General features: G+C 39.8%; 1 protein-coding gene across 4 annotated transcripts in view; it reads left to right on the top strand.

Annotated features, from left to right (window-relative positions):
• The window catches only part of LOC140477044 (epithelial splicing regulatory protein 1-like), an 82,145-nt gene that overhangs the window by 17,259 nt on the left and 39,697 nt on the right, over positions 1–25,189 (top strand). For 3 of the 4 annotated variants that reach the window (XM_072570215.1, XM_072570212.1, XM_072570214.1), the window contains 5 exons: positions 6,508–6,640; positions 8,958–9,000; positions 10,172–10,473; positions 17,683–17,901; positions 22,433–22,631. In XM_072570215.1, the coding sequence (XP_072426316.1) occupies positions 6,508–6,640; positions 8,958–9,000; positions 10,172–10,473; positions 17,683–17,901; positions 22,433–22,631 (896 nt within the window). The remainder of the gene's footprint in view (positions 1–6,507; positions 6,641–8,957; positions 9,001–10,171; positions 10,474–17,682; positions 17,902–22,432; positions 22,632–25,189) is intronic. The other variant, XM_072570213.1, reaches the window with a different exon arrangement.

The raw sequence follows: 25,189 nt of genomic DNA, 5'->3' as shown, positions 1-25,189 counted from the left end.
CTACATTTACCCCTGACTCATGTACCTAATTCACACATCCCTGAACACTATGGGCAATTTACCATAGCCAGTTCACCTAACATGCACATCTTTGGATTGTGAGAGGAGCACCAGGAGGAAACCTACACAGACACGGGGAGAATGTGCAAACTTCAAAAAGACAGTCACCCAAGGCTGGAATCCACCCTGGGTCCCTGACGTTGTGTGGCAGCAGTGCTAACCACTGAGCCACCGTGCCACCCTAAAAAAAATTTTAGGTGAATATTTTTGTATAGGTTTGGCTGCATGATTCCGTATCGAAGAGGCATGGATGTTATGTGTTCTCACTAATTGTGTTTTCAGGGGTGGAGGGTGTGGGAGGAAGTAAAATAGGTAAGATAGCTAATTCACCATCTTCCAACCCATGAGTTCCCAGAATAATACTGAGGCTGGGCAGGAACTGAAATCAGCAGCACACCCACCATATATAAAGAAATAATTAGAGTAAAAAGCTTTTTAAAAAAGGCATGAAGGAAGGGATACATTTTTTGAAGCTACTCTTCTTTAAACTAACTCTGATTCCAATGTTCCTTCTAAGCTAAATGGTCACGTCAGTCAGTGTGCTGATGCCATTTGTGGGGTTGATTCTGGTTCTAAGTGTCGGCGACCTTAGAAGTCTATGCAAAGTAAAATGTTATTCACTATAATATTTCCTGCTACCACCCACAACTCGCTTCCTATAGGTCATCTCATTTCTCCCCCTCCTGCCCCATCAAATCCTGCCTAAAGTCCTTGATTCACCAGGCTTCATGGGGCTTCCTCTGAGTCCCAGCAGCACTCAGAATGGGATTCTGGCCGGTCACTGTGTTGCTTCACCAGGAGCACATTGGATTTTCTGGCAGCTCCAGATGATGGGCCTCCTGTTCTTTGAGGGGTGGAAGTTCCACTTTGCATTGATTTTTACCCATCCACAGCACTTTATTGCTGCAGGCTCGACTCATTCTTCAACTGTTAGCTCACTGACATATATCCAACTCTTGTCTTCCTTCACACCACCTAGATTCATAGAAACACAGTACTCAAGAGCCAAAGTAAGCCATTGTTCCTCTGAACCTGCTCTGCCATTAAAATTATCGCTGATCTGGTTGTGGTGTCAACTCAACTTTCATGCCTGATCCCCATAATCAGACTCCTTGTCTATCAAAAAAACCAACTTTTCTGTCTTGAATGAATTCAGTGAACTAGCCTCCACTGATTTGACTGTTTCTCTACACTCCAAACTGATCTCTCATATGCTATCCTCCAAAAGTTTGAGGCTATCTGAAACTGAACTGTTCATTTCTGAGCTCATAGCAAATCCATTTCACCTATTGATGTTAGCACCCAGTCAAGCAACATCTTAATTTTTAAATATTATCGAGACATCCAAGATCTTTAGAATCACAATAATGTGAGCTACATTCCTTCCAATTCATAGAATCCCAACAGCGTAGAAACAGGCCATTTGACCCAACAAATCCATGCTGACCCTCTGAAGAATATCCCACTCAGACCACTCCCCTATCCTGTTTCTCTGCATTTACTCTGACTCATGCACCTAGCTTACACATCCCTGAACACCATGGGCAATTTAGCCTTTTTTTAATCCTTGTTTTCAAATCATTCCATTGTTTCATCTCTTCTCCGAACTCTACAGCACTCCAGGATATCTGTCATACCTTCTTAAAAGGGTAGGAAACAGACTGATCAAGAAAATTCACCTGAACACACATTAGAAATATTTCCCTCCCCTATCCTTGGCAACACAGTGGCTCAGTGGTTAGCTCTGCTGCCTCACAGCGCCAGGGACCTGGGTTCAATTCAAGCCTCGGATGACTGGGTTGTGGAGTTTGCACATTCTCCCAGATTTCCTCTGGGTGCTCCGGTTTTCTCCCACAGTGCAAAGATGTGCAGTTAGGTGAATTGGCCATGTTAAATTTCCCATGGTGTTCAGTGATGTGTAGGGCTAGGTGCATTAGTCAGGTTAAATGTAGAGTAATAGGGTCGGGGAATGGGTCTGAGTGGGATACTTTTCAGAGGGTCAGTATGGACTTGCTGGGTCAAATGGCCTGTTTCCACACTGTAGGGATTCTATGAATTGGAAGGAGTATAACTCATTATTGACATTCTAAAGATCTTGGATGTCTCAATAATATTTTGTAGATCTACTCTTATACAGATGTACAGCACAGAAACAGACCCTTCGTCAATGCCAACCAGATGTCCTAAATAAATCTAGTCCCATTTCCCAGCATTTGGTCCACAGCCCTCTAAATCCTTCCTATTCATATACCCATTCAGATGCCTTTTAAATGTTGTAACTGTCCCAGCTTCACCACTTCCTCTAGCAGCACTACCCTCTGCATGTAAAAGTTGCCCCTTAGGTCCCTTTTAAATCTTTCTCCTCTCACCTTAAATCTATGCTCTCTAGTTTTCGACACCCCCACCCTAGGGAAAAGTTCATGTCTATTTACCCTATCCATGCTCCTCAAGATTTTATAAACCTTTATAAGGTCACCCCTCAGCCTCTGATGCTCCAGGGAAAATAGCCCTAGTTTATTCAGCCTCACCCTACAGCTCAAACCCTCCAACTCTGACAACATCCTTGTAAATCTTTTCAAGTTGCACAAAATCCTTCCTACAGCAGACATCCTTCACTTTATTTGGATGTCAGTACAATACACTAAGTAGCATTTTCACTCTTTTTCTTGACTTTTGCTTCCAAATAAAGTCTTTCACTCCTCATCCTCCCTTTTGAGCTCTGCAATATTTTATTTCCCTATCTTTGCTGATATCTATGGATATTAACCATCCAGTCCTCCATTTCTTCACGAGACAGATCTCACTAATAAGTAACTCCTACAAGGTACAAGTCAGGAGTGTGATGGAATACTCTCCACTTGCCAGCATGAATGCAAGAAGTTTGATACTATTATAGATAATGCTGCAAGCTGTCACATCTGCTGCCTTCAACATCCATTTGCTTTATCACTGACACACAGTGGCAACTGTGTATCATCCTCAATATGCAGTGCAGTGATTCACCAAGGCTCATTCGACAGCACCGTCTACCACTTAGAAGGAAAAGGGCAGGAGATGGAAACCTGCAAGTTCCCATCCAAAACATACTTTTCTTCATGTGGAGCCTTTCCTTTGCTGTCAATGGCTCAAAATCCTGAAACTCCCTCACAGCACTGTGCTTGTCTGTACACTGTAAGGATGTGTTGCAAGTGTTGAAGAAAGAGCACATTATCTCCTTCTTCAAGACAGTTGGGGATGGATAACAAATGCTGGCCTAGTTAGCAATGCCCACATTCCATGAATACATAAAAAAAAGTCCACAACAGTCTGGCTGTCCACTGGAATATCAAATTTCCACTGCATACCTGCTTTTGGCTCATAGGACCTGACACCTTGAGGTTTTGATTCCGTTAATAGTGTGCAATGCTCAATTTTGTTTGAGGAGAAAATGAGAACTGCAGATGCTGGTGAGCAGAGTTGAGAGCGTGTTGCTGGAAAAGCACAGCAAATCAGGCAGCATCCGAGGAGCAGGAGAATCAACTTTTCAGGCATAAGCCCTTCATCAGGAGTGGGGCGCATTCCTGACGAAGGGCTTATGCCCGAAACGTCGAATCTCCTGCTCCTTTGATGCTGCCTGACCTGCTGTGCTTTTCCAGCACCCCACTCTCGACTCTAAATTTTGTTTGAGAATACCACGTTTCCAAATGATTTGTTTGCTGCTATCCTCTTCCTCCTTTCTGATTCCCACTTACTTGTAACTTTGAAGCCCTATTGGCTGTATACTGACAACTTCCTACAGCCTTTGATCCAGGAAACTTTTAGCTGATCAAATGCTATGCAGTGAATCCAACTGCACTTCAAGCTCAGAAATCCCTTAGTGGGAGTTGAGACAGCTGGTGTTGTTTTCTGTAAATATAGGCCCCCCAGGACTCAAATTCTGATGTTGCTACTTGATTTTGGTAATGCATTTTACAGCTCATTTTGTCTTTTAACTCTACTTAGAAATATTAAAAGAAACATCTTAGATAAAGAATGATATATGTGGTTGTAGTTCCTCTAGGCATAAATCATATCAATTTTCAGTATCTTGCCCAGATTAAATCAATCAAAGGCCAAATTCTTTACTTAAATTTATCAAGAAACCATGAAATATTAAATACTCATATTAGAATCCATGGATTCTACTCATCGAAGATTCTCTGAGCAGTTGCAATCATAATAGATATTTTGTTACTCATTTGCGGTGTGGGTAATATTGATTCAGCCAGCACTTTTTCCCCATCCCTAATTACCTTGGGGAAGGTGGGAATGACCTGCCTTTTTGAATCACTGCTGTTTTTGCTGTGCCCAGCTAAGTCTTCAAAATATGTGTTTAGCCTTATTTTATATATCTTTCTGCTACTTTACAATATTTTCATTTCTATAATTAAGATTTGTGCTGAGTATGATTTTGTAAGTGCTGAGCACTCACCAGCAACTTGCTAACTTAGCTACTCTTATGTGTATTTGGGCATTTGAGTATGATCAAGCTTCATGACCATAAGACTAATTTCTTACCTGCACCCTCTTACCCCAATGTGTGCTTCAGGACACTTTCCAGGGGAAATCATTGGACAATGATCATAGATTCATATATCTTACAGTGTAGAAGAAACCTGTCAGCCTGTTGTCTCTGCTGACATTTTTGGAAAAGAATTGTGCGAAGTCTCACATTTCCACATCTTATCCATAGCCCTGAGAAGTTCTTCATTCCACTGTTTTCTGCTCCCAAGGTCACAGTTCAAACTTTGAAAGGTCAATTTCTCATCCCTGGCAATGTGTTTGTAATCATCCACTGTAACGTGGTTTTTACATCAGACAAAGCAAACTCAGTTGATGTTCTCCACCTTTATCTGCCATCCCATTCAACTACTAACTCTGAGGTGCTGAATTGCCTCTATCAGTGTTCTGGCAGCATTCATTAAACCTCAATGCAGACTAAAGATCAAACCCGGGACCTGTTGGTATGTATGACTTGCCTCCATACTGGATTGTGAACTTACAGCAAAGCCGTTTAAGAGTCTTACATTTACATTGTTTTATCTGTATTTACTGTTTATTTTCTTTTGATTAACTCAAAACAAAAATGTGTGAAGTTATATATTTGTGATGAAATAACCCATTGGTTTTTCCCCTTGTGTGTTGTCTGTGCCATAATGTTTAGACTGATTCTAATCTAAAAAATGAATTAACAAAATCTTACATGGATTCATGCAGTTTTACAGCAAAGAACAATGTAACTCTGCAAGTACAAATTCACCCTACAAACACATATTTGTATGTGTGCATGTGGGTTTGTGTGTGTGTGTTGTGGGGGGTGGGAGGTGGGAGGTTGTGAGTGTCTATGAGAGAGAGTGTATATGCATGTGTGTGAGTGTAAAGGGGTCTAAGTTTGTGAGAGGGTGCATGTGTGCGTGTGTGTTTGTAGGTGTGTGTGTGTGTGTGTGTGTGTGTGTGTGTAAGAGTGCCTATGTGTGTGTGTAAGAGTGCCTGTGTGTGTATAGTACAATGGTGGTCACCTGTAGTGTGACATGAACCCATGATCCCATTTGAGGCCATCCCTATGGGTACTAAACTTAGCTATCAGCCTCTGCTCAGCCACTTTTTCATTGCTGCCTGTCCCCATGTCTGCCTTGGAGGTTGGTTCATTTCCAATACCTTACCAATGGTACTCAAATCCAAGTTTGATATAATGTATGTTCCTCGAGATATGATATCCTTAGTGATTACCCACAATGTGATATCACAATGACCAAGAATACATTAATTAAAATTAAAATGATTAAGTAAAGAAAAAAGACAAAAAAGCTTTAAAAAAGAACATGATAATAAATAGTAATTCATAATTATTACAAATAGGTAACTGAAATAAAACTAAACTAATCAATGTTTAGATGGCAAAGATAAGTTTCTTGAATTTAGATCTTGCAGTTGCTTATCTCTTCAGAAGTGATCTGCTGAATAACCATCTACTAATTTGCTGGAAACGTCGATGTCCTCCTTATATTGTTTACATTCACTTTTAATAACATTCACTTTGAATTCCATTAAGTTCACAAGAAAAAAACTTTTTGGCAAGGACTTGAACTGAATTTAGCTTTTAAATGTTTATTATGATCTTTGTACTACTTGAGATATAGTTTCCAGTGGTGTTCTATTTTAAGGGTGATGTGTGATTAACAGTATTACACTAAATGCTCTGCTACTTCTGAATAACATTTGTTTGAGTAAATAACTGATACTTTAAATATAGTGATTGTTTTCACTTTGAAATTCTTTTTTTTCAGGCTTAAATACCTTACACGTAATCAGTCACATTACTTGTTTGGGAGGAAATGTATTTGTTTCAAATTTTGCAATTTGTCAATGTGTTTGTCTGAGTAGTATTTTTCAGCTGTTAATTATGAATGTTCCTATTCTTATTTACAGGGGTGGTGCTGCATTATGCCTAAATTCACAGGGAAGACGAAATGGAGAAGCTCTTGTAAGATTCATTAATGATGAACACAGAGACCTGGCACTGCAAAGGCACAAGCATCATATGGGAAACAGATATATTGAGGTATCTATTATGAATTCCTTGAATCTAGGATTGCTGAATTATGGATGATCTGTAACCTGTACATTTAGATATCATACGCACTTAAAACTCTATAACATTTCTCAACATTTTCCTGCACTATTGACATTTTCAATATATCTTTCAATTACAATTAATGTTGATAAATTTCAAAATATATAGTTTTGATTTATGGGTCTTCTTTGTCAATGTTTATAATTATGAGGAATATTTAATTTAGCACAAACTGATTCTGTCTGAACAATGCTGAAAGCATTGCAACAGTTTAGATATGAAATATTCATATTTACAGAAAAAGATACATTCATGACTAACGAAAGAGTCAATGATAATCAGAATTAAGTGGGAATGTGGAGTTTAGTTCATACTCCAATCAGGCAAGATGTAATTGAATGACCACTGCTCCTAATTCGGACGTTCTTTGTACTAAATTGTATGAAATGATTAAATGAACTACTTGAAAAATAATTCACATTTATTTAGAGTAAAACTGAGAAATAGTAATTTTTTAAGGGGCACATCGTATGCAATCTATATAACTAATGATTTTAGTGAAGTTTAACGATATTATATGAGTCATCAAAATCACCAGGGCAAATCTCTACCAATCAACATCAACTTGCCAACTAAACAACCCTCTCCTCTCAAGAAATTTCAATGTCTTTACCCTTTATATTGGCATTCCTTGAGATTGTCCTGAAGAGTGCAAAACGAAATGCTTCAAAATATGACTCTTTCCAGTAACACTTTAATTTGAAACTGCAAAATGATTATTTGTATAGTGTAGTACCTTAGGCAAAGGTTTCCTTTTACTTCATCAATGAATTCGCTCAAGTTAGTCAAATATAATCTGCTTGTAATAAATCTGTTAGCAGCTAACAATGGGTTATTTGTGGTCACAGTACATGTGATGACGAGGCCTGGTGTGGTTGGGTAAGGACATGGGAGAGATGCTCAGGCTCTAAATTATTGAACTCCATATTGACTCCTGAAAGCTTCAGGGTTCCCAAGTAGAAAATGAGATGTTGATCTTCCAGCTTGCGCTAAGCTTCACTAAAGCACTATAGCAAGCCCAGGACAGAGATGTTGGCCAGGAAACACGATAGTGTGTTGAAATGGCAGGCAACCAGAAGCTTGCAGTCATTTGTACAGAGGGAACTTGGAATGCTGAACTATATAGCCATATAACAAGGCTCAAGCAGTACAATAGTAATATAGAAGACTTGGGTTTAAGTTACATCTGCTCCTGGAATGTGTCATAACATGTCACAATGTTTAAAAATAATTATAACCAAAAGATTATAATACAATTTGTAGACGATAGCATCAGGATATAGTATGGTATGCTGGTCCTGTCACTGAAAACACACAGGAGAAATTGAGATTTTTTTCAGCACAATGAGGAAGTGTCTAATTAAAAACCTTGGAGATAAATGGGCATAGAGGAAATAACTTTAGAATAATTAATATAATTTTAATGCTGATATCAAGAAGTCACTCTTCATATAATGATCAACACACAGAATGAACTTCCAGAGAAAATAATGGAGGCCAAAATACTGTATTATTTAAGAAATATTAGATGCTGCAATGGGTAGCATTCAGGATATGAAAAGTAAATGGGCCAATTATCATCTTAGTTTTGAAAATTAGCTGGAGTGTGCAGTCTATTCTTGCTGATTTTCAATATTTTACACCTAAAAAGAGTTGTAAGTAGCCTTTTCTCTCTTCTTTCTATCTAAGTTATTTGTCTTGCACATTGCTCTAGCATATGTAATATTCTTATATTATCTGAGTGCAACACAGATTAACCGTGTGGCTTCCATTTAAGATATTCAATATGTTTATTTATAGCTAAACTAATAAATACAGCAACTAAACTAATATATACAGCGCAGAATAATTTCCATATAAAGCCTATGCATCGAGTGCCACAATGCAGACAGTTTGTAGACATGCGATAACATTTGGGTACTTCATTCCTTTGTACATTAATCTGTTAAAGGGACGTCATTCGAAAGTGATATCACAACACCATGCATCATTTTCATTGTCTCGTGTTTAACATATTGTGAATGTAGCAAATAGAGTGAGCTTCATATGATAATTTGCACTTTGAAATCTAATATTTACAAAACATCTATGTGTCAATGATAGGAAAAAACATTGCATTTGAGTAGTTATAATCTCTGGGCATTCCAAAGCACTTTACAGCCAATGAAGTGCTTTTCAAGTGTACTGTATACTGAAAACACAACAGCTATTTTGCACAATATTCTCATTGTTAAATCTTCTCCAGGTATACAAGGCAACAGGGGAAGATTTTCTGAAAATTGCAGGAGGTAAAGTTGGAGCATATGTTTCTTGTATTTTGATATTACTTTGCAATCCAAGAAAGTAGAGATGCGCACTTTATGGATTGAGTTTAACATTATAAGCTGATAACATGGAGGGAAATGTTAACATCTGTATAATCAAGATAATCTGAAGCACAGGTTCAGCACTGGAATGCAGAAGTTTAATACTGAATGGCAAAGAATCAAAAGAAGAAAAAACTATGTGTTCTAATGAAATCTGGGTGGGCATTTCTGGTTTAAATTTCAATCAGGTTACTTGGATTTGAAAGTTACCAACCATCAAAACAAAAGCATACAGATTTTAGGGTTTAACTAAGAGAATTGTTGATACTAAGTCAATCAGATTGTTTGATTTTCATAAACAGTCAGGTGCTGTGTTTCCTTCTTTATCATCCTCTATTTTTCCCTGACTCCTGATTGAGCTGACGAAAGTACAGTTCTACAGGAATCTGCCATTCTTAGTTTTCTCCCTTGAGTGATTTCTAAATGTAGGGTGGCACAGTGGCTCAGTGGTTAGCATTGCTGCCTCACAGCGCCAGGGACCCAGGTTTGATTCCCACCTCGGGTGACTGTGTGGAGTTTGCATATTCTCCCCATGTCTGCATGGGTTTCCTCCGGGTGCTCCGGTTTCCTCCCACAATCCAAAGATGTGCAAGTCAGGTGAATTGGCTATGCTAAATTGTCCATAGTGTTTAGGGTAAATGTAGGGAAATGGGTCTGTTTGGGTTACTCTCTGGAGGGTCACTGTGGACCTGTTGGGCTGAAGGGCCTGTTTCAATGCTGTAGGTAATCTCATCTAAATAGCAAAATAATCATTTCATCTCCAATACAATTGTGTACCCGTATTTGCCTTTACTTGTGCACATGGAGGCTGTGTTGTGACTGGCAACCAATCACTGATCTATTGTCCCAGATTAAATTTGAAGTAGAAGATTTCAAACTTGAAAATGCTATGCATACAGAAAGCATGAAAAATGCCCCAGCTACAGACATGTTCCAAGTCTTTGCTTCAGAACCTATGATTCAAATCATCTGTTTGGCTAAATTCTGCTGTTCTGGTAACTTGTAATTATGTGATATGCTTTATGTGGATGCACGTGTATTATCTTCTTTCTTCTATCAGCCACTTACTTAAAGTCACTTCGTATCTTTCTAGGTACCTCGAATGAAGTTGCACAGTTCTTATCGAAAGAGAATCAGGTTATTATTCGTATGCGTGGCCTTCCATTCACAGCCACAGCAGAAAATGTCTTGACATTTTTTGGATCAAACTGCCCAGTAACAGGTGGAAAAGAGGGAATCCTTTTCGTCAAGTATCCTGATGAGAGACCAACGGGTGATGCTTTTGTGTTGTTTGGCTGTGAGGGGTATGCCCAAAATGCCCTCAAAAAACACAAGGATATGTTGGGCAAGCGGTACATTGAACTGTTCAGGAGTACAGCAGCTGAAGTTCAACAGGTTAGTCATGCCATACTTTTGATGGTCATGTTAATTGATTCAAATCATGGAATGAAGAATTGAAAATGTCCTGACAGCACCTTTTTCAAGCTTTCTCTTTTTCATTACCAATTATTGTCTTTGAAGTGGTGAGTCACTTTTAATAAACTCCATCAACAAAGGTTATGTGTTGAATATCAGACCTACTCGTGGCTTTCCTGTTATTTGAAGTACTACAGTGAAGCGCAGCAGGAAACCTTGTGTATTTGCATGCTCTTTTTTGATATTTCTTTGAAATCATTTGCATGTTCATGTTCTATTTCAGCATTCCTGATTTCATTAGATGGCACAAAACAGAAAATCATCATATTGTTTGTATATATTTTTGCAATGGTCATACCCAGATACAACAATGCAAATAGTCAACATGGCTTTGTGTGTGGGAAATCATATCTCATGAACTTGATTGTGTTTTTTGAAAAAGTAACAAAGAGGTTTGATGAGGGCAGAGCGGTGGACGTGATCCATGTGGACTTCATTCAGGCATTTGGCAAGGTTCCCATGGGAGATTGGTTAGCAAGATTAGATCTCATGGAATACAGGAGAACCAGCCGTCTGGGTACAGAGCTGGCTCGAAGGTGGAAGACAGATGGTGGTGCGGGAGGGTTGTGTTTTTCAGACTGGAGGACTGTGACCAGTGGAGTGTCACAAGGATTGGTACTGGCTCCACTACTTTTTGTCATTTATATAAATGTGAACATAAGAGGTATAGTTAGTAAGTTTGCAGGTGACACCAAAATAGGAGGTATAGTGGACAGCGAAGAGGATTACCTCAGGTTACAATGGGATCTTGATCAGATGAACCAATGGGCTGAGGTGTGGCAGATGGAGTTTAATTTAGATAAATGCGAGATTTTGGGAAAGCAAATCTTAGCAGGGCTTACACCCTTAATGGTAAGATCCTAGGGAGTGTTGCTGAAAACAGAGACCTTTGAGTGCAGTTTCATTGCTCCTTGAAAGTAGAGTCATGGGTAGATAGGATAGTGAAGAAGGCATTTCCTTTATTGGTCAGATATTCAGTATAGGAGTCAGGAGGTCATGTTGCGGCTGTACAGGATGTTGGTTAGGCAACAGTTGGAATATTGCGTACAATTCTGTTCTCCTTCCTATCGGAAGGATGTTATCAAACGTGAAAGGGTTCAGAAAAGATTTACAAGAATGTTGCCAAGGTTGGGGGATTTGAGCTATAGCGAGAGGCTGAATAGGCTGCGGCTGTTTTCCCCGTAGGCTGAGGTGTGACTTTGTGGAGGTTTATAAAATCAAATATAAATATAAAATATTTATATTTTATATCAAATATAAAATCAAAAATAAATAGACAAGGTCTTTTTCCTGAGGTGGGGGATTGCAGAACTAGAGGGCATAGGTTTAGGGTGAGAGGGGAAAGATTTAGAAGAAACCTAAGAGGCAACTTTTTCACATAGAGAGTGGTGTGTGTATGCAATGAGCTGCCAGAAAAAATGGTGGAGGCTGGTACAGGTACAACATTTAAAAGGCATCAGGATGGATATATGAATAGGAACAGTTTGGAGGGATATGGGCTGGGTGCTGGCAAGTGGGACTAGATTAGGTTGGAATATCTTGTTGGCGTGAACGAGTTGGACCGAAGGATCTATTTTAGTGCTGTACATCTCTATGACTCCATATGTGATTTCCTGAATGGTATGTAGTGCAAGTGAATATTTGGCAAAGTTGAGATCCATTAGGCCAACTCCATAGTTAAGAGATATTGTGTTGTACTCTAGCTGAGTTTGCAGTACTAACCCACTTAAAATTAACTGAGTAACAATCAATGATACAATTGGGAAAACCTACAGTTTAATGCCTTTCACTTATATTTGGATATTCTCCCTGAGAAGACTACCCACACCATGATCAGGCATCAACACATGTCAGAAATGGGTCTAAAATAGGAGTTGGGCTCCCTGATCCGCATAGGCAATGGACAAGCTACATATTAAAGTGGATACATCAGCTTCAATTTCTTGGTCTAACTATCCAAACTTTTTATATGCAGAATGGCCATTTATTCAATGTAACAGATAACTGATATTACCCATGGAATTTTACAAAAGCACAAAGAACAGAAAGGAGAATATGTTGGTTAGAAACCAAAAATATAAACCTGTCTCTGTCTCTGTCCATAAAAAAAACAAAGAGAATCTAATTTTAAAACCCACTCTGGTTGGCACCGAGTTTTCAGTAAAGCATGATAAGGCAGAGGCATCAAGTAATGGATTTCCCAGTAGTGCTTTATTATGAATGGTTTGGATGGATTGTTAACCTCAATACCAACCCATAATTGCTTCGCAGCTATATGAATAACAAAAATCTGCTTGGCAGTGTTACACAAAAATCTTTGAATCTTCAGGAGTACAATGCATTATTGCTATGTCGTGAATAAATACCAGAAGCATGTTAAGTACGTCTAGTGACATTACCTACTTAGCTATTCTTCCAATAAGGATACAACTAACATAGGGGAACATGTAGATCCAAAGGAACACTGTTATATATTGGCAGTACCATGACATAAAGTAGTTATTGCAGCAGTCCTCCTTCCTGCTGTAATGATATGACAAAATATTTATTGCAAAATAGTTATAGTGTATTCTATAATCAAGAATTTATTGTCATTTAGACACCATTTCAACCAGTTAATTGTTACTTTAGTTTTTTACAATGGTAATTCAAATGCTGCTGACTGATAACAACAGATTGCACTGTAACAAAATGTGATGTTCATTAAAATATTCTCCATCGATCTTGCCAGTGGATTTGGTAATAATTTAACAGCAATGGATAAACATCCTGTGCAAATACTTAGTTTTGTTACGTCTGCGGTTGGTTAGTCATAAAATCCTGACGGTATGGAAGCAGACCATTCGGCCCATTGGGTCCACACCAATTCTCTGAAGACCTCCCCATCACTGTAACCCTGCATTTCCCATAGCTTATGCACCTAACCTGCTCATCCTTGGTCACTATGGGCAGTTTAATATTGCCAATCCACCTAATCTGCACACCTTTAGATCCTGAGAGGAAACTGCAGCACCAACAGGAAACTCACACAGACATAGGGAGAACATGCAAACTCTACACAGACAGTCACCCAAGGCTGGAATTGAATCCGGGTTCCTGGTGCTGTGAGACAGCAGTACTAATCACTGAGTCACCATGCTGCCTGACTAGTGGTTTAATATTTTTTGAAATGGGCATTGCACATCTGATTTTAATGAATGAGAAGTGTGGGTGTCCCATTTAATTTCACGAGGTGACCTGAAACATTAAAGAGTGTGCCTCATATTTGTAAGAGCTGTTTTGTTTTAATGCCTTAAGAAATCCAGAAGCTGTAAGGAGAAATAAAGAGCTGAATCCTTCAGCTGAGTCAAAAAGAACAGCTATGTTTCCCCATCCATCCAACAAATGTCCCTCCATGCCAACAGATCCCTGTGGTGTCCAACCTATGCCCTTTCACAACTGAAACAATAGGTGGAATCCTTTAATTTGGCTCATGTACACCTTTGTTCATTTAGATGGAATGCCCATCGGACCTCCTGCCTGCTAGGTACTTCTGAGGGCACTGGCAGGCCTTCTTCCCAATGGAAGATTCCAGTATACCATGTCCCACTTCCCAAAAAGCTGTCAGCCTATTAGAGACAAAGAGCTTTCAGTAAATGGCAGCATCATGCAAGCAATAGTGACCGCTGTCCATACTGCAATTTCTGTAGCCCCAGAATTGATGAGCATCCCAAGGAAAAGGGAAGAGTTAGAATAGAATCCCTACAGTGTGGGGGCAGGCCATTCAGCCCATTATGTCCACACTGATCTTCCAAAGAGCATTCCCTACCCTATAACTCTGCATTTCTCATGGTTAATCCACAAAGTTTGCACACCCCTGCACACTATGTGCAATTTACCATAGCCAATTCACCTAGCCTGTACATCTTTGAACTGTGGGAGGAAACCAGAGCAAACCTACACAGATACGGGGAAAATATGCAAACCCCACACTGACAGTCACCAGAAGGTAGTATTGAACCTGGGTCCTTCAGGCTATCAGGCATCAGTAATAACCACTGAGCTACTATGCCACCCCTTTGTTGTCAGTAGTCACCCGCCCATTCCATGTCCTTGCCCTCAATCAAGCAGAAATTTATTGCCTGGTGAGAGCCCCTGCCCCTTTAACTAACAGACACTCTATGCAAAGTAGCTGAAGTGAGGCATTTGGTATGCTTTTCTTTATTGGTCAGAGTATTGAGTGCAGGAGTTGGGAGATCATGTTGTGGCTGTACAGGACATTGGTTAGGCCACTGTTGGAGTATTGCGTGCAATTCTGGTCTCCTTTTTATCAGAAAGATGTTGTGAAACTTGAAATGGTTCAGAAAAGATTTACAAGGATGTTGCCAGGGTTGGAGTGTTTGAGCTATAGGGAGAGGCTGAACAGGCTGGGGATGGGGCTAGATTGGGTTGGGATATCTGATCGGCGTGGACAGGATGGACCGAAGGGTCTGTTTCCATGTTGTACATCTCTATGACTCTATGAATAGAATAGATGCATTTAAGGAGCAGCTTGGTTAGCTCATGAGGATGAATGAAGTAGAAGGACATGCTGATCATGTCAGGAGATTTAGGATAAACTAGCTATCCCAGTGCCCATTCGTTATAGTTCAAATTTCAAAACCAAGTACATAGAGTCACTTTACTTCATCAAGACAATTCATACATGCATATATTTTAGTTAAAGTTCTCTTTGTGCAGATTTTTAATACTTTAATTTGAACAGCAAAACCTAACTCAATAAGTGTACTGAACACTATCAAAGCTTGGAGGATGATGCGACAGGATGAAGGTAATTCACAGAAACCCTCTCCTTCTACTCCTATAGTGGGAATATTGGGATTTCAGCCAGGCTTGACTGACATTGGATTTAAAATTTGGGAGTCCAGAGGTATCTCCTGTTTGGGAGATCTGTTCAATGGGGAGGTCATGATGTCCTTCGTACAGTTGCGTCAAAAGTTCGCGTTGCCTAACAAAGACCTTTTTTGATATTTTCAACTACGAGATTTCATACAAAAAAAGACCACATTGATGACTAATCTATACACGTCAGATATGGAAAGGAGAGTGCTTCAGCCAATGGGTGCACCCTCGGTCAGTACTCTCTACCACTCACTAGATAATAAGGTATCGAAGGACATGGAATGATTATATAAAACCTGGAATCAAGAATTAGAGATGGAAATCTCCTTAGGGTGTGGAAGGATATCTGGGGAAGTGCTAGGAAGATCTTACCTGTAATAAACTCAGGCTATTTGATTGAAGATACTACATAGGGCTCATATGGCAACAGAGCGACTTGCAAAGTTCAAGGCAAGAGCATCCACAATGTGCCCTAAATGTAAAATAGAAGTTGGTACTCTCAGTCATTGTCTGTGGACATGCCATAAGATTTGTAGATATTGTGACAGTATAGCGAATGCCTTGGCGAAGATTTTGGGAACGGAGATTGGGTTGGACCCAGTGTTGTCTCTCCTTTTGGGCTTTCCAAATTTTCCTTCTCTCGATGCATACGGGAAGAAACTATTTACTATCCTTTCTGTTTGTGCGAGGAAAAATATTTTGGTAAGTTGGATATTGGAAAGCCCCCCGGGACTTTTGAATTGGCATCGGATTGTTATGGAATATATTTGCCTGGACTTCCTTACGAATATGGTGCACCAAAAAAATGGAATTATTTTACAGAACATGGCAGCCCTTTTTGAACTACACCGATGCAGATGTACTGGCCATAGTGTTTAGGGTCTTTGTTTTGCTGTAAGGATGATGTTTGTTGGTTCAGGGGCACCTGAACCAAAATACAGGTTTTGTTGGATGTGGTAAAATTTTAGTTTGAATGTGTGTTTATTTATTTATTTACTTTTTTTTCCCCTTTTTTGTTGTCAATAATGTACGACACTGTAGTCTTTTTTTTATACGTAGAGTTTTCTTTCTTATATCTTATTTTGTGTTTCGGTAGTTTGTAGAATAGATTAGTAGTTAGTTTTCTTAATTTTATATTGGTGCTGTTATTATATTATAAAGTGGATACACTATTTTGTATTAATTTTGTAATTTACTTAAGAAAAACTAAATTTTTTTTACGAAAAACATCTACTGGGAATATATTAAAAACATGACTTGAGCATGCTTTTCTCTGACACACTTGTTTTGGTGTTCAAGTTTGGTGCCATGAGTAGGAGGTGCCAGTATTGGACTGTGGTGGGCAAGGTTAAAAATCACACAGCGGCACTGCTGTTCCTTCATCAGGTGGTTGTGATGGGGTGGGGGGTGGGGGGGGCAGCGCTCCAGGGGCTGGTGCTTCCAGGTGGACCTGTTGGTCTGTGGCCTGGTGTTGTGTGGTTTTTTGACTTTCAAGTTTTGTGCAATAGCAAATAATTACTTCCTTCAGTATCACACTTAGACTTCACAAAATCTGTATGGCACTCATTAGAAACCAAAGGCAAATTATGTGTGAGGAGAATAGCTTGAAAGTTCCAGAGAGGAATTGTTGCAAAAATTTTAAATGTGAATCAAACTTGAGTGGTCAGCAAATTCCACCAATAAAATGAAGTTGAATGAGAAAAAAGAATAGGCTGGGGTTGTTTTCTCTGGACCATCAAAGGCTGAAGGGTGACCTTATAGAGGTTTATAAAATCATGAAGGGCATGGATAGGATAAACAGACAAAGTCTCTTCCCTGGCATGGGTGAATCCAGAACTAGAGAGCATAGGTTTAGGATGAGAGGGGAAAGATATAAAAGAGACCTAAGGGGCAACTTTTTCATGCAGAAGGTGGTACGTGTGTGGAATGATCTGCCAGAGGAAGTGGTCGAGGCCAGTACGATTGCAACATTTAAAAGGCATCTGGATGGGTATATAACTAGGAAGGGTTTGGAGGAATATCGGCCAGGTGCTGGCAAGTGGGACTAGATTGGGATATCTGGTCGACATGGACGATTGGACTGAAGGGTCTGTTTCTGTGCTGTACATCTCTATGACTCTATGAGTAGTTATTGAACTAGTTTTACCAGTTTCAGAAATTTGAAATTTAAGGGAATTTTCTTTAGGTTAGGGAATATATTTGCTTTAGAAACTTAATATCCTTTTTTTATGTTTAAATTTTCTACAGGTTCTTAACAGATATACATCCACTCCTCTCATGCCCATAGCTCCTGCTCCTATTATTCCTATGATACCCCAACCATTTGTGCCATCTACTAATCTGCGTGACTGTATTCGTTTGCGAGGCTTACCTTACGCTGCTACTATTGAGGACATTCTACAGTTCCTAGGTGAATTTACTTCTGATATACGACCTCATGGAGTGCATATGGTGTTAAATCAGCAGGTAAGAAAGTAAATCAAATTTTATTGAGAATCTCGCATTAATTTTAGGATGTTGTGGTTCTGTTCGCCGAGCTGGGAATTTGTGTTGCAGACGCTTCATCCCCTGTCTAGGTGACATACTCAGTTCTTGGGAGCCTCCTGTGAAGCGCTTCTGTGATCTTTCCTCCAGCATTTGTAGTGGTTTGAATCTGCCGCTTCCGGTTGTCAGTTCCAGCTGTCTGTTGCAGTGGCCGGTATATTGGGTCCAGATCGATGTGCTTATTGATTGAATCTGTGGATGAGTGCCATGCCTGTAGGAATTCCCTGGCTGTTCTCTGTTTGTCTTGTCCTATAATAGTAGTGTCAAACTCATTTTGCTTGTCATCTGTGTGTGTGGCTACTAAGGATAGCTGATCGTGTCGTTTCGTGGCTAGTTGGTGTTCATGGATACGGATCATTAGCTGTCTTCCTGTAGTAGTGTTTTGTGCAGTCCTTGCGTGGGATTTTGTACACTACGTTGGTTTTGTTCATGCTGGGTATCGGGTCCTTTTGTCCTGGTGAGTTGTTGTCTGAGAGTGGTTGTTGGTTTGTGAGCTGTTATGAGTCCTCGTGGTCGTAGTAGTCTGGCTGTCAGTTCAGAAATGTTCTTGATGTATAGTAACGTGGCAAGTGCTTTGGGTTGTGGCACGTCATCATTCCGTTGTCTTTCCCTTAGGCATCTGTTGATGAAATTGCGGGAGTATCCGTTTTTGGCGAATACATTGTAGAGATGTTCTTCTTCCTCTTTTTGCAGTTCAGGTGTGCTGCAGTGTGTTGTGGCTCTTTTGAGCATTGTCTTGATGCAACTTCTTTCGTGTGTGTTGGGGTGGTTGTTTTCATAGTTCAGGACGTGGTCTGTGTGTGTGGCTTTCCTGTATACCTGCAGCACACCTGAACTGCAAAAAGAGGAAGAAGAACACCTCTACAATGTATTCGCCAAAAACGGATACCTCTGCAATTTCATCAACAGATGCCTAAGGGAAAGACAACAGAATGAGGACATGCCACAACCCAAAGGACTAGCCATGTTATCATACATCAAGAACATTTCTGAACTGACAGCCAGACTACTACAACCACTAGGACTCATAACAGCTCAAACCAACAGCCACTCTCAGACAACAACTCACCAGGACAAAGGACCCGATACCCAGCATGAGCAAAACCAACGTAGTGCACAAAATCCCATGCAAGGACTGCACTAAACACTACATAGAACAAACAGGAAGACAGCTAATGATCCGTATCCATGAACACCAACTAGCCAAGAAATGATACGACCAGCTATCCTTAGTAGCCACACACACAGATGACAAGCAACATGAGTTCGACTGGGACAACACTATTATAGGACAAGCCAAACAGAGAACAGCCAGGGAATTCCTAGAGGCGTGGCACTCATCCACAGATTCCATCAACAAACACATCGACCTTGACCCAATATACCAGCCACTGCAGCGGACAGCTGGAACGGACAACTGGAAGCGGCAGAGACAAACCACTATAAATGCCGGAGGAAACAACACAGAAGCGCTTCACAGGAGGCTCCCAAGCACTGAGGATGTCACCTAGACAGGGGACAAAACGTCTGGAACAAAAATTCTCAGCTCGGCGAACAGAACCACAACAACAAGCACCCGAGCTACAAATCTTCTCACAAACTTTAATTTTAGGATGTTAGTAGAGGTATGTTAAATCTGATATATGTCAAGAAGTACACTCATTCAACATTAGTGAGTGATAAAATAGGATTACTTCTGCAATTGTGATCTAATGTTCTTTATCTAGATAGATTTTGTCTGGCTTATTCAGTTATGGAAAGTACTAATTGCTTGAAAATGTCATGCAGCAAACATGATTTGGAGACACCGGTATTGAACTGGAGTGTACAAAGTTAAAAATCACACAACATCACGTTATAGTCCAACAGGTTTATTTGGAAGTACTAGCATTTGGAGCACTGCTCCTTCATCAGGTGATTGTGGAGAACAAGACTGCTAGAAGTCTTATTCGATGTCTGTGCAAGACACAGAATTTAAAGCAAAAGTTTCCAGTGTGATGTAACTGAAATTATATATATTGAAAAAGACCCGATTGATTGTTAAGTCTGTCAACTTTTAGAATGACCATTTTGGTATCAGGTCTGTCATATGCAAATCGCAAAACTTTTTTTTATAAGTTACATTCTCCAGTGCACTTTAACAATTGATGTCATGTCGGCCCAGATAAGGTATTGAAGGTGTTAACTCCCTGTGAGGCTGTCTGTGCCACAATGGTCAGACTGATTATAATCTAAAACACGGATTTCCAGAATCTTACTTGGATATATGCAGTTTCTGAGTAAAGTAAAATGTAATTTTGCAAGTACAGATTCACCCCACAAACTTCTATGTGTATGTGCATGTGGGTATGTGTGTTTATGTTGGGGGGGGGGGAGGAGGGGGGAGGTTGGGGGGTGGATAGTGAGGGAGGTTATGAGCGTCTGTGAGAGGGTGTGTGTATGTGTTTGATTGTTTGTATGTGTTTATGTGTTTGACTGTGAGTGTAAAGAGGTTTAAGTCTGTGAGTGGGTGTGTGTGGGAACGTATGTGTGTGTATGAGAGAGAGTTTGTATGAGAGTGTGTGTGTGTCTGTCTGGCTGTGTTCATCTATCTATGTGTGTGCATAGTGGAAAGGAGTCACCTGTAGTGTGACATGAGGCCAGTTGAGGCGATTCCCATGGGTACCAAACTTGGCGATCATCCTCTGCTCGCCCACTTTTTCCTGATGAAGGGCTTTTGCCTGAAACATCGATTTTCCTGCTCTTCGGATGCTGCCTGACCTGCTGTGCTTTTCCAGCACCACTCTAATCTAAACTCTGGCTTCCAGCATCTGCAGTCCTCACTTTTGCCCACTTTTCATTGTTGCCTGTCCCGAAGTCCACCTTGGAGTACGGTCACCCGAAGGTCTGAGGTCAACATTTCTGGACCGCTGAAGTGTTCGCCGACTGGGAGGGAACACTCTTGTCTGTTGATCGTTCTGCAGTGTCCATTCATCCATTGCTGTAGCCTCTGTTTGGTCTCGCCAATGTACCATGCCTCAGGGCATCCTTGCCTGCAGTGTATGAGATAGACAATGTTGGCTGAGTCCAAGGCGGACTTCGGGACAGGCAACAATGAAAAGTGGCCAAGCAGAGGCTAATAGCCAAGTTCGGTACCCATGGGAACAGCCTCAACTGGGACCTTGGGTTCATGTCCCACTACAGGTGACCCCATTGCACTACACACACACACTTAACCTCCACCCCCCCCACACACACATACACACACATGCACGTAAAAGTTTGTGGGGTGAATTTGTACTTGCAGAATTACATTTTACTTTGCTCAAAAACTGCGTGAATATCTGTAAGATTCTGAAAATCTGTTTTTCAGATTAGAATTAGTCTGACCATTGTGGCACAGACAGTCTCACAGGGAGTTAACACCTTCAACACTGTATCTGGACAGATAATTCTCAAGTGCAATTGTTAAAGTGCACTTGAGAATGTAACATTTTTTTTAAAAGTTTTGCAATTTACATATGAAAGAAGTTAAAAATCACAACACCAGATTTTTAATTTTGTATACCCCAGTCCAACACTAGCATCTCCAAATCATATGAAAGAACTGATACCAACATGGTCATTTTAAAAGATGAGAGACTTAACAAATAATCGGATCTTTTTCAATATATAGTTTCAGTTGCATCACACTGGAAACTTTTGCTATAAGTTCTGTGTCTTACAATCTTATTCTCCACAATCACCTGATGAAGGAGCAGTGTTCCGAAAGCTAGTGCTTCCAAATAAACCTGTTGGACTATAACCTGGTGTTGTGTGATTTTCAACAGTGTGATTTAAGCAGAAAACATATCTCAATTTGTGGAAGACGCTTGGCAGGTCTTTAGAGTCAGCCTTTCTGTCTCAGCCTGAGGGCCAACACAGCCTCAGTAATTTAGTGGTCATAGTGATGGACTGGTAAATAATTTTCTTTACAGGTTTCCTCTAGTTTGAAGAACCCTTGTGTTCTTCCTGCTTTAGCATCTTCCAGTTCCTCTGGCTGGGCTGCAGGCAAGACTAATTGGCAAGTCCCCAAATTGTCTAATAATGGATGAGTCAACCAGGGACAGACCAGAGAATTGGTTGCCTCCAGTATGATTACAGACATGGATAAATAAGTATCAGCAGGGTTCAGGCCCACTTATGGTTTCAACTTCTGAAAATCTTTAAAGGAGGTAAGATTCCACTGTATGGAAAATGTCTCCCAATTGGTAAATATTAGATAGAAAGTACAGACTGACAAATTACCCAAAAGAACAACTTCTAACAAAATTAATTTTCTTCCAAGTAAAGAGTAGATTAAAATAGGTCTGAGTTTATTAAATTTCTTTTGTTTTCCTAGCGTGTGTTAATAAAGCTGTACTAGATCAGGGATTTCTTTCTGAGAAGGGAGATCATTGCCAGACTTATTAACAGGAGCACAATTACCTCTTAGGGCCGTCCTTCAGGTGATGCCTTTATCCAAATGAAATCATCAGATCGAGCATTCCTGACTTCTCAGAAGCGTCACAAAAGAACAATGAAGGACAGATATGTTGAAGTATTCCAGTGTTCAGCTGAGGAAATGAACTTTGTGTTAATGGGTGGCATTTTAAATCGAAATGGCTTGTCCCCACCGCCATGTAAGTTACCATGTAAGTTTGCTTAGCTCTTGATGGTGCTCTACGCTGCTTGCTGGTAGGTGCTGGAGCTTTATGACTCTTTACATTCCTGGTTCTTTGATTCGGAAGATTTGGTACTATGTTCTGAATTTCAGTAGCCTGACTTGTACTAGTTCGTTCTGCCTTGGTTGTGGTTGGCTAAATTTGAGAAAATGTTATTCACATAGGCTAGCCATGGAATTTGACATAACATGTACATTATTTAACTTTGTTCTTGCCAATTCAAATCAGGTCAGTTATATTGTTAAGTTCAAATACAATCATTAAAAATCATGATGACTCATTGAACAATCTTAATAGGTTAACAACTATTTCCATGAAAAAAATTAAAAACACAGAAATAATGCAGAGTGTTAAATATAAACAAGTGCTTTCTGACAAAAAAAAAATAACGTGCTGGTGTTAAATTTTATCAAAAGATCCCTAGCTGAGTTGATAACTGATTTGTACTAATGCACCTGGTCTCTACCAAGTAATCTTAATGTTATCCTCCTCCTCTCAGTACATACTTTCCAGAGATGAAGTGACAGTGCTTGACAGGCTGAACTCTCCAGCGCTGAGTATCATATTGGAACTACTGTACTATAATAGAGTATCAACGTGCCAGCAGTACAAACATCACACACTAAATATATTGCCACTAGTACTCTACAGCCGGAAGTTAATGGTGAATGGAAAATCAGTATTGCAAATCTTTTGGTCACAAATAATTCTCCTACAATTGCCTCAAATTTTATTCAGAAGTCTTGTTCAAAATGGGTGTTCTACTTGAATGAAACTTTTCATATCACTCAGAAACTTTTAAATTCTTTGGTGACATTTGTAACAGTTAAATGTTAACTTCCAAATTGGTCTTAATTTATGTTTACAGACACTGATGTTTTAATTCCATGGCAAACCTATAACTAGTACATCTTTTATTTCTGACTGGGCTTTTGCAATTCTCCTTTTTGAAGCAAAGGTAATCTTCTGAGGTAATGATTGCAGTGAGGGTTAGGTTGTTTCGTAGCTGTTCGGTGAAATAGCAAGAAAGTATTTAGTTCAAGATGGTCGGTGTAATTGGGAAGTGTGGGTGAGAGAGACTTCCCACTGTGGGACTGGGTAGGGGAGTCCAAAACTAGAGGGCATGGGGTTAGGTGATTGGGGTAAGATTTAAAAGGGACCTGCAACTTTTTCATGCAGATAGTGGTGTATGGAATGAGCTACTATAGCAGGTAGTGGAGGCTGGTACAATTACAACATATAAATGGCATCTAGATGAATAGGAAAGGGTTTAGAAGGATATGGGCCAAATGCTGGCAAATGGAACTAGATTAATTTCGGATACCTGGTTGGCATGGACCGCAGGGTCTGTTTCTGTGCTGTACATCTTTATGACTATATGACTGTTAAGGAATCTCATGTATGTGATTTCAGCAATTAAACTCATCCATAAGTATTACAGAAACATCTTGTTCTTTGCCAGTCAAATTAGCTTGCCAATGTTGATGCCTATTTTTCATTTACATGATTCCCATGGTCAGCATCATCCAAGAGCACTAGCTGTTATGTCAATCATGATGATAGCTGGCTTCCTCAACAGTACTTCTTTTTAATTTATTCTCTGTTGCTAAGTTACAAGAATGATTATCTAATATTTACTATTGGGTTGTCAGAATTTTTGTCCAATAAATATTTGGAAGACAGTGAGTATTATTTTCCATCCTCACATCAAACCTCGTCCCCTCGATACCAACTCAGTTCCTCTTCTTGGCAACAATCTGAGTTTAAGCCAGTCTGTTCACAAATTGGATGGCATGTTTAAACCTGAAATGACCTTCTGACTTCAGTCATGCCATCATTAAGACTGCCTCTTTTCACCTCTATAATATTGCCTGACTTTGCCCTGCCATCTCAGCTTATGTCCTGTTGAAACAAACAGTCATTCATTCCTTTATTACTTTGACATGCAACCATTCTGCTACACTCCTGGCTAGTCTAGTCTCCCACATTCTATCCTTAGTAAACATGAAATCATTCAAAACTCAGCTGCCCATGTCATAATCAATAAGTAGTCTCGCTGGCTGACTTTTGCTCACAGTCAACATCTGGATTTTAGAATTCTCATTGTTGTTTTCAAATGGGTCCACGGCCTGACCTTCCCAGTCAATAAAGGTCCGGGCTCCTATCATTCCAGCCTGTTGAGAATGTCCAATTTAAATTGCTGCATTATCGATGGCCATGTTTTTAATTGCCTAGGCCCCCATGCTCTGGAATATTTTCCTACATCTCTTCATCTTGATTTCTTCTTTTTAAGAGAATTGTTAAAATGTTCTTCTTTGACCAAACATTTGGTTATCTGACACGATACATCCTTATGTGGCCCACTGTTATGATTTGTTTTATAATATTCCCCTGAAGTGCCTTGACACATTCCATTAAGGCACTATAGTAAATGTAAATTGTTAGAAATAAACTAGATTGAAGCCACTAAGTGAATGGAAAAAGATAGAAATATAACATTTTTGTTAACTTGTTTGAATCCTTTATAT

This window comes from Chiloscyllium punctatum, chromosome 5 (genome assembly GCF_047496795.1).
Source record: "Chiloscyllium punctatum isolate Juve2018m chromosome 5, sChiPun1.3, whole genome shotgun sequence".
In the NCBI taxonomy this organism is placed as follows: Eukaryota; Metazoa; Chordata; class Chondrichthyes; order Orectolobiformes; family Hemiscylliidae; genus Chiloscyllium; species Chiloscyllium punctatum.
This window is presented reverse-complemented; position numbering and strand designations above follow the sequence as displayed.